The sequence below is a fragment of the Dreissena polymorpha genome, chromosome 5 (genome assembly GCF_020536995.1).
Source record: "Dreissena polymorpha isolate Duluth1 chromosome 5, UMN_Dpol_1.0, whole genome shotgun sequence".
NCBI lineage: Eukaryota > Metazoa > Mollusca > Bivalvia > Myida > Dreissenidae > Dreissena > Dreissena polymorpha.
Window position 1 is genome coordinate 10,845,493 of NC_068359.1, and position 14,023 is coordinate 10,859,515.

Here is a 14,023-nt window from a genome sequence, read left to right on the forward strand (position 1 = left end):
TATATTTCTTTCCCGTGAGAAAGTAATATTTTGGATTTTATCCCATTTTCACCGCGACATTGACAGTATAACACGTTGTGGAATATACTTGCTTGTATTCAACACTGTGGAATATACCTGTCGCGTGCACGGACTACTTTTTAAATGACGTCATGCGATATGCGCTAAAATTAGTCGATATTGTTTGGTTCATTGGTCGAATTTTTAGGTCACCCATTAGAAGAAAATGTGCATATTTTGCAGAAAAAAATATATATGACACATTCACCAAAAGAAATGTTGAAATAAAATATAAAATTACACAATTTTTGTTTTGTTATTTTTTTATTTATATTTAATTTACCACTGAATGATTTTTCATAAGAAACAAAGTCGACAAAACTTAAGCTTCAAAATTATACGACCTTCAACCTTTAAATCTAGTCATATGACATAATTTTTCGCCATCCGTATAATGAATCAGCTGATTGATGGCGTCATAAAATGACATACTTATTGCGTCATTTTCCCCATTTTTTTTGACGATTTATTATAAACGCGACTTATTTCACATGTTTTCTTCATGTACTGTATGTCGACATATCTGAATTGTCAATTGATCACATTTGACTTATTTCGTGTAATGTGCATTGTTTATAACCAAAGCATATAGATCTACTTTTGACATTTAACTTAAATATTAAGAATGTACAACAAGCCATACACATATCGCACAGTTCATGAATAATCTGCTATGTTTGCTTTCCTATTTAAGTCACGTTAGGCATAGAGCTGTGTAAAGTATAAGATGGTAAAAATAGCACCACACTGGAATTGGGAACGTCCCATTTTGTACACGGGTATTTTCTACTCATTTATCTGTTGTGTACTGGAATGTTTTCCATTCTTTGTGTATTTATATATTAAATTATTTTTTCGTACAACAAGGGCATTTACCATAGATAAATAAAACATTGTGCAAGTTTAAACATAATTATGTTTGTATGCAGAAATCTGCAAATGCAACCGAATTTACCAACGGCTATTATTAGATAAACTGCTCCGGTTCATTTGAACAGCAGTAATGTATGACGTAGCGTGTGACGAAGAAGAAAGTTTATCGCGTTCATAAACTCATCTCATTTGAATTAAGTGATAGAATGGCATAAGGGTCTTTATTTAAGTATGCTAAAATAATAACTAAAGACCCTAGATGCAATATCGTCAATTATTGAGTTAAATGGATTAATAGATGGATTTTAAAGGATAATTAAAGGTAAGATACTAGTTCTTAGTCTTACGTGTTTTGATTTTTGTTTGTACTTTTGTCGTTCCCTGTTCTCGGGGAAATGATTTTAACATGGGCGCAATTGATGCATCGGATCACACACGGCATACCTATAACATTATATAAAAAACACGTTCTGCGCGTCCTTAAATTCGTCGTTCGAAGTCGGAAAACGTATTGCCCTGTATATTTTGTCAAATGAAGTGTCAGTCGCTGCAATGGTCTGTTTACTCGTCAAAATTGTCAAGGTCGTCGATAGCTAAAGAAACTTCAGCGTACAGTTTATTTAGTATTGACAGACCTGTACAAAGTCGCGCCAGTCAAATATCATAAAAAGTGACATTTAAAGTTATGGTAGCCAGAACTAGGTCGTCGATGGTGTACATAAATGTTGACATCGACAGCATTTTGTCAGGAGCAATCGCCGCCATATTGGATTTTGATCATTTTCTTTCGAAAATAAAATGAATTATAGTAAAGTAAAATCATCTTTTCGCGGTCGTAATGTATTAAAATTCGCAAACTGCGTATAATTGAATGTAGGGATATGGTGATATTTTTACTTGTTTTACAGTTTGTGTGTGAATTTTTTAAAGACTATTTTGCGTACCAGAACAAATACATGTATATCACTACGCATGGTTACATTTGTTAGATTTTAAGCGCTTTTATGACTGAATTAAAATTTATGTTAAGGTTATTAGATCTATATATGTTATATGTCACGTTGAAAAAATCAAATGGGATAAATAGAATACTAGGATTAGCGTTGAATACAGAGAAGTTTATGTTGCTCGGCTCGAACACCGAAAGCGCTCGCCAAGGCTCGCGCTTCCGGCGTTCTAAGCCTCGCAACATAAACTTCTCTGTATTCAACGCTAACCTAGTATTCTCTATATATTTCTACAGTGTTAATTAGATTTATCAACAATGTTAAGATGAGGCTAGAACAGCGCCACAATCTATGTCATTTTCGAGAGAACTTGAGCAGTGTTATCAGGATGCAAACATTCGCCAGCAGTGTGTGAGATTTGTAATCAGCGCTTTACCAATTAACGTTAATGTGAAACATTTGTTATACCGGGACACACGATTTGTAATACGATCACCATTCACATACAGATTAAACATTTTCCCAGGAAAACATTTATTTGAAAAGAAGGGAGATGTTACATATTGTCAAGAAATATGTTAAAGGGACATTACTGCGTTACACTACATACTAGATCCCATAAGAGTTATCTCTACTGTTAATCTTGTGTTTATATGAATATGCTTAATAGTTTGTTGCACACTTATAGCTTGGGTATGAATGAATAAACATGTAGCCACATACGCCTTACGTTATATTACTAACACCGGCTAGACTACAACAGAATGTAACCTTTGTCAATGCAATCCGTTACTACAGTCTTCAAGTTTATCATATTTCAAGGATTCATTAGTGAACATGCCCTTGAAGGCAGACATGCACATGTATTTATTTACTTATTTAGATCTGAGTTACCCAAAGTGTTAAAGATGTTGTTATCACACTAATCATTTTGCGTTTAGAGTGTCAAACTTATTCAAGTTATTGTTGAATAAATTAGATATCTGTTTAATCAGGTTTGTCGTTTCTGGTTATAAACCGTGGAACGTATTCACTTAAAAACCTGAAATAAGCCTTTACTGAATATTTTCAGGCAACGTAATGGGTCAGATTAGCTCGATTGGTCATTGACGGCTCGGGTACTACTTAAATGTACTCCGGGTACTCTGAAGTATACTTTAATGTACCCCGGATGCGGAAAATATGCTAAACGTACCCGGGAATTCTAACGCTAAATTTGTCGTTTTCGGCCTTTTTTTCAAATTAATTATGTGCATATTTATGTCAATTTAATGTGAAATGGCCTCAAGATTATCGAAACTCCAGGGTACATTTAAGAAGTACCCGAGCCGACAATGACCAATCGAGCGTCAGTTTAATTGCACTGCACGTAACTATTGCTTAACATTCATATAGGTAAACCAGGCACGGATTTCCAGAATTCCAAAGCTGCATAATCATCTGCCCAAGATATACGTTGAGATACGTTGGATTATTGCGATATTGTGATATAAACATGCGGATTGCTACACGGGTATTTAACGAAATTATCGCGATGTTGTGCGTAGTTTTGCTGTTGCGATGTAAATAAAATACACACCGATATCTACCGATAAGGCGAAAAACACAATGTTATATATTTCATCTTACTTACTCCAAACAATATGGTAGGTTATGTACGTATACGTAATATCAAATTATTAATAAAAGGTAAATTACTGCGTGACGATTTATGTTGGAGCGGAACAACCTCAAATTTACGCTTGTCCACCCAATTGGGATAGTACATATGAAGTATCGAATGATTAGTCTCCAAGATCAAACTCAGAAAGGGTTTATTATTTAAAGGTCGATAACTCCCTGAAAAATCAGTAGAACGGAACGACTTGACAATATGCGCATGTCCATCCTTAATGGAAAGTGCAAAGAAACTTTTTTTACCAATGTTGGATCATTAAAAACAGAAATATCGCGCGGAAACAAAAAATATTAAGGATATTTTTTATAATGAAAGAGCGATAACTAACGAAAAATCATTTGACCGGAAAGACCTACGAAAGAAAGACATGTCAACTTCATATGGATGCTATATATTTATTTTCATCATATCCAAATCATAAGAGATCTCGCGCAGAAACGAAAAGTGACTCCTTGATAATCAAAGGGCAGTTACTCGCCGAAAAACATTGAACCGGAACGACATGACAAAGATGGTGATGTCCCCTTTAGGGATGCTGCATATCAAGTGTCATCACATTCGGATCATTTGTGTCTGAGATCTCGCCCGGTAACGAAAAATGAAATATAAAGTATGAAATGACAATAACTTCCTGATAAATCATTCGACCGGAACGACGCGACCAGATTGTGCATTTCCACCCAACGGAGATGCTGCATATCATACGGAATACCGTTAGGGTCATTGTGGTTACACATTAAAATCCAGAGGGTAAGAATGCGAGAACGCGAGTGTACGATGACGAGAATGCAACAATACGATGACGACAGTGCGACAATACGATAGCGAGAACGCGATGGCGCATTCTCGCCATCGTATTGCCTCACTGTCGTCATCGTATTGTCGCATTCTCGTCATCGTACTCTCGCAAAGTCGCCATCGTACTATCGCACTGTCGCCATCGTATTGTCGCACTGTCGTCATCGCACCGTCGCATTGTCGTCATTTTACTATCGCGTTCTCGCATTTTCGTCATCGCGCGCGTTCTCGCATTTTCGCCATCGTATTGTCGCACTGTTGTCATCGTACTCTCGCGTTCTCGCACTCTGGATTTAATGTGTAACCACAATGCCCCAAACGGTATTCCTTAATATCGGGTTTCATCAAATTTGGGTCTTCAGTATCTGAGATCTCGAGCGGAAACGAAAAGTGCGACGGACAGCCTGGCAGGAAGTACGGATATCGAGTAGGACAGAAAAGATTAACGGGAAAATTCGCTCACACTAAATTCCATCAACATTAGAATTCGGTGGACGGACAAAGCGGCGACTATATACCGGTACTCAGCCTGTCGGGGAGCATACTAAGACGGTGTGTGAATTATTAGTAAAAACACTACTCGGATTTCGGGGGAAACTCTATTTCATTCGGTTTTTAAATAACTGTTAGTTAATTTTTCGAAATTTGTTTGATCCGTTGATCTAAGAGAAAACACATAATTATTTGTTTGATTACCGCCAACATATATTATGTTACATTCAGAACATTTTGAACAAACGAGGTCAAATATATTAATCTAAAAAAATAGTTAAGCGAAATAAATTTGCTATTTTTAGCTTAAATGAAAAGTTTATTATTATACAAATGAATATTCAATAAATTTTAAACATCAACCATAAATGAGTACCTCTTAACTAATTGCGTTATTCTTCCGTATGAAAATGTCCTTTTCGCATACCGGTACGTCCACTTACATGTTCACTCGGCTAAAACACTGATGGTCAGGGAAAAGAGTTAATTCTTTATATATTTGTCACCATAATTAAGGATGTTTGAGACGAGAAACAGCGAATCACGTCTTCATTTGTAATATATTTTAACACTACGACGTTATTTGAATTGCTTCCATTCCGGATTTACGTGCATAGACCTACTTTCGTTCTACGGCAATTGTTGATTCAGCACATTATACTTATTTGCGGAAGTCAATCTATCAATAACAATTACCAAAATACGTCATACATCTGATGAAATCAAAGTGCATTTTAATCGTTCTTATATCTCGCAGCAACACTCAACTGTACTACTTCCTTGATCGTTCTATCTATCCGTACAATCCGAAATTTGCGAATTAAAACAAATGTTTTATTGGTACGCACCGTTAGATGGGTTTGAACGAACCGTGCTTATCAGAATATGCGCAATATCTTATAAAACACATGAGCTCTCATTATCGAAACTTGTATTGAATTTCAACATGAATCCGTATGAAATATTATAGAAGTGCACATTTGCTGTTAACTACTGCTATTTAGTTTAGCTATAGCCTTAATACGATCAAATAACTAACGTGTCGCTTTTTGTGTGTATATTAAACCCCATTCTTTTTCCTATTTGCTAAATTTGAATTGTTTATATTGTATTCATGCTTTTTTTCTTTCAATCTTCCTTTCATTTAATTTAAATTGTGCACGACACTTATGTAGTCCACATTCGCGTGACCAACTGCGAGACAAAAACATACCAACTTTTATTAAGATTGATTTTTAAATCAAACCATTGTCATTGATTAATTGTTGGCTATATTTGTTTTTAGCAAAACTGACAAAAGGCACGTCGACAACGTTCCAATCCAAATGTCAAGTATGCAGTTCTATTTGTTATTAATTATAATGAGAGCGCACTTGACCTTTGTCTTCGGCTTTGATATTGAGACACACGCATTACGATAAACATGTCTTCTAAACAGAGTCAGTCATATTTTAAATTGCTATTTGAGTGATGAAGTTCCAGACTCCATACGCTGTACACTGCCCAACTCTCTTATCATAGACCTATACGCATGAACATAATCCATGAGTAGAGTTAACATACGCGACATACAAGGCATACGTAGTTAAATGATATATTTTTAAAATGCCAAATGAATGATAAATTTTGGAATCTGCACCAGCTATTTTAATGTTGGACCCGCCAAAATTTGAAAATATGTAACATTCCAATTGTGCCATCAGTCCGTGTTCTCGTTTTGTTCAGTAAGTATGCCAGCGGTGTATTTTAATTCTAAATAATGGGAAGCATTCTCGTTTTCTCAAAAAACTTATTGAAAAGAATCTGTAAGGTTATACCATTTTAACATCAAAAACGCTGAACTCAATGGTTTACCTTGACAATAAAACATATTTATTTAGCTTTCATAAATGACACGCTTACTCATTGGACCTAATTTATACACAAGAGGGCTATAATGGCCCTAACCAGTGCTCACCTGAGCCCATAGACTTGACCTGTTGATCTAGTTTTATAAACCTCTTGACCCTGATTCTTAAAAGTATATTTGATTTTTTAAACGCTGGATTTGAGCTAAACTTTATTCAAATACACACAGATAACTGAACATATTACCTGTAGTATATTAATTTGATTAAACTAGAGTGTTCGCAAGCTTTTTTACTATAAAAATATAAGGAAAATGCGCCACCCCCTGGCAGCCATTTTTTCAACGGACCGGAACCATTTTCGAACTCAACTTTTGTATCTAGCAAACAAATGTTCTGACCAAATTTCATGAAAATTGGGCCAAAAATGTGACTGCTAGAGTGTTCACATGTTTCCACTATGTACATATAGAGAAAACTACCACGCCCACTGGCGGCCATGTTTTTTCACCGATCTGGACCATTTTTAAACTCGTCCGAGATATCAATAAAACCAATGTTTGACCAAGTTTCATGATGATTGGGAAAATGTGACTTATTGACTCTTCACAAGACTTTTTTACTATATAAATATAAGGAAAACTTCCTCGTTCCCCTGGCAGCTATGTTTTTCAACGGACCGGAACCATTTTCGAACTGAACTCACGTATCTAGGAAACAAATGTTCTGACCAAATTTCATGAAGATTGGACCAAAAATGTGACTTCTAGAGTAATCACATATTTTTACTATATACATATAGAGAAAACTGCTCCGCCCCTTGGTGGCCATGTTTTTTCATCGATCTAGACCATTTTCAAACTCGTCCGAGATATTAATAAAACCAATGTTTTGACCAAGTTTCATGATGATTTGGCAAAAATTGTGACTTCTAGAGTGTCTAAAATGTTTCTATATCGCCAACTAAGGAAAACTGACCCGCTCCCCTGACGGCCATGTTTTTCAACGGACCGAAACCACTATTGAACTCAACCAACATATCATTAAGACAAACATTTTGACAAAGTTGCATGAAGATTGGGCATGAAATGTGACTTCTACAGTGTTTACAAGGTTGTTCTTTTTTATTTAGTTACCTATTTATTTTAGCTCGATTGCATTGAAAGCCTGAGGCTTATATAAACGCTCTCGGGTCCGTTTCCTGGGCATAGAACCAGTACTTGGTGTCTAAGGGGGAGATCTAAAGAACGCTCCCACAGTGGGGATCGAACCCATGACCTCCCGGTCGCTAGGCGGACACCATATCCATTGTTCTTTTTTGACCTAGTGACCTAGATTTTGACCCAGCATTACCCAGTTTCAAAACCGATTGAGGTATCATAGGGACAAATCTTCTGACCAAGTTTCATTTAGACCGGACAAGAAATGTGGCCTCTTGAGTGTTTACAAACATGTGGACCGACGGACGACGGAGCAATCAGGTGAGCTAAAAAAGACTTATCGTTTTGCAACACTGAATTAGTTTTAGTTGTTTCGATTCAATGAGTTTGTACTCAAAAACGAATGGACTTTCAAAGATTCTCTATTGGCTTTTTATTCCTGATAATCCGGTTTATTCTGCCTTCATGACGGCCTCGCCAATATCAAAAAGCGAATGTTTAAAAAAGCTAAGGTTTTATTATTGAAACAAACACTTAACGTATTATGTACAACCGTATTAACGTAACGATATATCTAAACGTTTATTAATTACAAAGTAGAATTAAAGCTCAGAAGTAATATTACTTGAGCGTCGATGACATAATCGTTTATTTAACTGCAAATAATTTTGTGCAAATCATTTAAATTCATGTTATTTTCCCGAAAAGTGAATATCATCTGAAAATGACTGATCACACGGTTAGTCGTCATTGCATCAACTAACACGTGCATCACGTGGAAACAATCTCCACAGGTGGCGTTGAAGCAGGAGGTGGCTGATCTGGAAATGCTGTCACGTGGGAAATGCTTGCCGGATATACGGAATTCGTTTGCGCATGCGCATAGTGCCCAGATCCGGCCATTACGTCAGCGTAACTTGGAGGTAAACTGGGGCCCGGCTGAATGACGACGACCTGGCTGACGGCAGGATGGTGGGTCACATGCCTCTCTTGTGGTTGGTCCGTCTCTTCCGGTCTGTTGTTGTGGTAGTATTCCACTATTTTTGAAATCATGAGAATATGCCATGAATTTGTCGAAGTACCAAAATATTTAATTCTAGCTGCTGCTGCTACTACTACTACTACTACTACTACTACTACTACTACTACTACTACTACTACTACTACTACTACTACTACTTCTACTACTACTACTACTACTACTACTACTACTACTACTACTACTACTTCTACTACTACTACTACTACTACTACTACTACTACTACTACTACTACTACTACTACTACTATTACTGCTACTACTACTACTACTACTACTACTACTACTACTACTTCTACTACTACTACTACTACTACTACTACTACTACTACTACTACTACTACTACTACTACTACTACTTCTACTACTTCTACATTTTCAACTACTATTATTACTTATAGTACTTCTCTCAACACAACATCACGATTAGCATGACACGTTCACAAATAATAAAGAGGTAAAAGCCGCCCCTGGCTTAAGACTAGCTACAACTGAAACTAAAACGCCAAGGTGAAGTTCACTTACAGCTGGTAACGATGTAGAAGCCACCCCAGACGCAGCTCCAGAACCAACCAAGGAACAGCAAGATGAAGCTGATCAATTGCAGGAGACCGATGCCGAAGTTAATACAACAGCTGGTGGTGCGGGTCTCCCAAGTCAAGTCCTCGTTGCGAGAACAGCAGAAATTGCTGAACCCTGATAACATAGTGCCTAGAAACAAAGGAGAATAGTTTGGATTTGGTGTTGTGCATGGATAAAATTATCTAGGCGGAAAAAGGCACCTTTAATATTGTGTTGTTTTTTGTACTAGATCGTTTTTTTGCAATCGGTCACTAACTTTTGATTGCGGATTGTACCGATTTCATTGTAATTTAAGTCATGTTAAACCTTGTCAACATAATCCCTGTAAAGCAAAACAATAGTTCATTCCGGATTAGGTGTAATATAACATGAGTTAATGTCGGATTAGGTGTAACAAAGCAATAGTATATCGGATAATGTGTAACAAAACAATAGTCAATGTCGGATAAGGTGTAATAAAACAATAGTCAATTACGGATAAGGTCTAATTAAACAATAGTCAATGTCGGATAAGGTGTAACAAAACAATAGTCGATTTCAGATAAGGTCTAATTAAAGGGGCCTTTTCACAGATTTTGGCATCTATTGAAGTGTGTCATTGAATGCTTTATATTGATAAATTTAAACATTTGACCTAAAAATCTCCAGTAATATAACAAGAATACAATAAAAAAAGAAAAAAAGAGTAACTCTCAGCTGGACTCGAATGTCAATGTCGGATAAGGTGTAATAAAAAAATACTGAATGACAGATTAGGCTTAACAAAACCACAGTCAATGTCGAATTAGGTGTAACAAAACAAGTATTAATGTCGGGTGTAACAAAACAATAGTCAATGTAGGATAAGGTGTAATAAAACAATAGTCAATGTCGGATAAAGTGTAATAAAAAGTAATAAAAAAGTTAATTTCGGATAAGGTGTAATAAAACAATAGCCAATGTCGGATAAGGTGTAACAAACAATAGTCAATGTCTGATAAGGTGTAATAAAACAATATTTAATGTCGAATAAGTTTTAATAAAACAATAGTTTATGTCGCATAAGGTTTAACAAAACAATAGTCAATGTCGGATAAGGTGTAATAAAACAATAGTTAATATCGGATAATTTGTAACAAAACAATAATACAAAAAATAGTCAATGTCGGTAAAGATGTAATCAAACAATAGTAAATGTCGAAAAAGGTGTAACAAAACAATAGTTAATGTCGGATAAGGTGTAATCAAACAATAGCCAATGTCGGATAAGTGTAACAAAACAAAAGTCAATGTCGGATAAGGTGAAATAAAACAATTAGTCAATGTCGGATAAGGTTTAACAAAACAACAGTCAATGTCGAATTATGTGTTACAAAATATTAATCAATGAAGGATAAAGTGAAACAAAAGAGTCAATGTAGGGTAAGGTTTTACAAAATAATAATAAATGTCGGATAAGAGGCAACACAAAATCAATGTCGGATTAGGTGTAAAAAAAGTCAATGGCGAATAGGGTGCTACAAAATAATAATCAATGCCGGATTAGGTGTAACAAAACAATAGTCAATGTCGGATAAGTAGTAATGAAACAATAGCCAAGGTCGGATTAGATGTAACAAAACAATAGGTAATGTCGGATAAGGTGTAACAAAAATAGTCAATGTCGGAAAAGATGTAATAAAACAATAGTCAATGCCGAAAAAGGTGTAATAAAACAATAGTTAATGTCGGATAAGGTGTAATCAAACAATAGCCAATGTCGGATAAGGTGTAACAAAACAAAAGTCAATGTCGGATAAGGTGAAATAAAACAATTAGTCAATGTCGGATAAGGTTTAACAAAACAACAGTCAATGTCGGATAATGTGTTACAAAATATTAATCAATGTCGGATAAAGTGTAACAAAAAAGTCAATGTAGGATAAGGTTTTACAAAATAATAATCAATGTCGGATAAAAGGCAACACAAAATCAATGTCGGATTAGGTGTAACAAAACAATAGTCAATGTCGAATAGGGTGTTACAAAATAATAATCAATGCCGGATTAGGTGTAACAAAACAATAGTCAATGTCGAATAAGGTGTAACATAACAATATTCAATGTCGGATTATGTGTTACAAAACAATAGCCAATATCGGATTTGTTGTAACAAAACAATATTCAATGTCGGATAAGGTGTTACAAAACAATAGCCAATATCGGATTAGTTGTAACAAAACAATAGTCAATGTCGGATAAGTAGTAATCAAACAATAGCCAATGTCGGATTAGATGTAACAAAATAATTGTCAATGTCAGATAAGGTGTAACAATTATTAGTGAATGCCGGAAAAAGTGTTACAAAACAATCGTCATTGTCGGATTAGAAGTTACAAGACAAAAGTCAATGTCAGATTAGAAGTTACAAAACACTAGTCAATATCGGATTAGAATTTACAAAACAATCGTCAATATCGGACTAGAAGTTACAAAACAATAGTCAACATCGGATTAGAAGTTACAAAACAATATTCAATATCGGATTAGAAGTTACAAAACAATAGTCAATATTTGATAAGAATTTTAAAAAACATTAGTCAATAGCGGATTAGAAGTTACAAAACAATAGTCAATGTCGGATTTTAAGTTACAAAACAATCGTCAATGTCGGATTATTAGTTACAAAACAATAATCAATGTCGCATTATAAGTTACAATACAATCGTCAATGTCGGATTAGAAGTTAAAAAAACAATCGTTAATGTCGGATTAGAAGTTACAAAACAATAGTCAATATTGGAGTAAAAGTTACAAAACAAAAGTCAATATCGGATTAGAAGTTAGAAAACAATCGTCAATAACGGATTAGAAGTTACAAAACAATAGTCAACATCGGATTAGAAGTTACAAAACAATAGTCTCATGCTGTTTGTGGCACGACCCAAAATGTATGGTGGGCAAAACGTTGTTTTGTGTAATTTGTTTATGTGTAAATGTTCAAGTTTTTGTGCATTTTTGTTAAGAAGAGTCGACACAAAAAAGAAGCGTTAACCCTAACAACAAAATAAGACTTTGTTGGGAAAACTGGTAAATAGATAAACGTGTTTTTTTTCAACAACATATACTAAACGCTTGCTTCACAGTGATGATAAATAGCTAATGCGTAATTACAAAATCACTTTGTGATCTTAAACTCGATCTTGCACAACCTCTTGGTTTCTATTGTCATTATTGTCGTTAGTTCGCGAAGTGACAAACTGAATTGTCAAAGTTGATTATTTTGAGATTATGTCTTAAAGAATATTGTGAAACTTTGAGTTTTCCTTTTTTATGTTTACAATAGTTCTTTGCGTTTAATTTGAGTGAACGATTTGTTAATGGCATGCTTATATTGATACCTGACATATATGCAAGTGTGTTTGAACGTTTTAGTAAGTGTAAATCGATTATTTATTTCTAAATTTAAATGTATGAAACTTAAGAAACCTTATTAGGATAGTCATTCTTGTAATCGCCAGATTGTAATGTTCAATCAAGAAAAACATAATAAAACACTATTAAAGTAAACACAGTTGCAGACACAGCCTTGGAACGGATTTATATTTAACCCATTTATGCCTAGTGGACTCTCCCATCCTTCTAAATTTGATCAATTTATTTCCGAAATTAGGGGTATTAGTATATTTATTTCTATATTTAGAATATTTCTTAAAGAAATTCCTTTCAGCAAACAGTGCAGACCCTGATGAGACGCCGCATCATGCGGCGTCTCATATGGGTCTCCGCTGTTTGCCAAGGCATTTTTTCTAGACGCTAGGCATAAATGGGTTAAACGATTTTTCTTATTATACAACGCTATGTAAATAGTCTCAGAAAGGTTTGTATGTGGGTCTTGAAGCAACCTTACCTAGGCCGGGGATCAGGAAGTTCAGAATACAGCATATGATCGCGGCGGGCATTGGCATTGCGGGAATAAAGAACCTTTCCGACTTCCCTTTGTAGCCACCGGCCCCATCGCCGGCCCCTTGACCACTTCCGGTTCCCTTTCCCATATCACCTAAACATGTCCACATCGTATTTAAAGGCTGTCAAATAATTATTGAAGAAAAAGACATGCATTGCTAAATTTGCTTTTTGATTTTACATGCGATTTGTCACGTGACTTAAATATATAAAAGTTTCTCTCCAAGTAATAACTGTATTTCTCTTCTATTTGTGGATACTGATAAACATGATTTACATGCCTAATCAGAACAAAACAACCCTACTTTGTGACGCGACTATTTTAGCTTGATTCGTAAGTTATTATTTGAAAATTGTTATCAGTGAAACTAAAATACTAGTATATTACCTTATATGGTCTGGAGAAGTTTGATCCAAGTAACCAAAATATTGTATAAAAAGTGATCCGCGATAATCGCTTTATAAATGCGTCATGCGTTGTGAAAAAGTGATCAAATAAAAGCTCGGTCTCTTTCAAAAGTCTATCGATTGCTTTAAAGGGTAATCGATCGGAGCATGAGATTTCAGCGGTATTGACTGTTGTACACAAACACAGTTATGTATACGTGTTAAGTATTGGTTCT

At 35.2% G+C, this 14,023-nt stretch overlaps 2 protein-coding genes across 2 annotated transcripts in view; both read right to left on the reverse strand.

The window, feature by feature from the left end:
- The window catches only part of LOC127882155 (uncharacterized), a 42,159-nt gene extending 36,655 nt beyond the window's left edge, over positions 1-5,504 (reverse strand). Inside the window, exon 1 of the mRNA XM_052430621.1 lies at positions 5,225-5,504. The gene's annotated coding sequence lies outside the window, so the exon portion shown is untranslated. The remainder of the gene's footprint in view (positions 1-5,224) is intronic.
- A 2,908-nt stretch (positions 5,505-8,412) lies between these two features.
- LOC127832251 (uncharacterized) lies at positions 8,413-13,888 on the reverse strand. The gene is made up of 4 exons (XM_052357579.1): positions 13,789-13,888; positions 13,345-13,494; positions 9,420-9,605; positions 8,413-8,892 (listed from the first exon to the last, which is right to left on the reverse strand). The coding sequence occupies exons 2-4, from the start codon at positions 13,487-13,489 to the stop codon at positions 8,627-8,629; spliced, it is 597 nt and encodes a 198-aa protein (XP_052213539.1). The 5' UTR covers positions 13,490-13,494; positions 13,789-13,888; the 3' UTR covers positions 8,413-8,626.
- Positions 13,889-14,023: the final 135 nt, after the last annotated feature.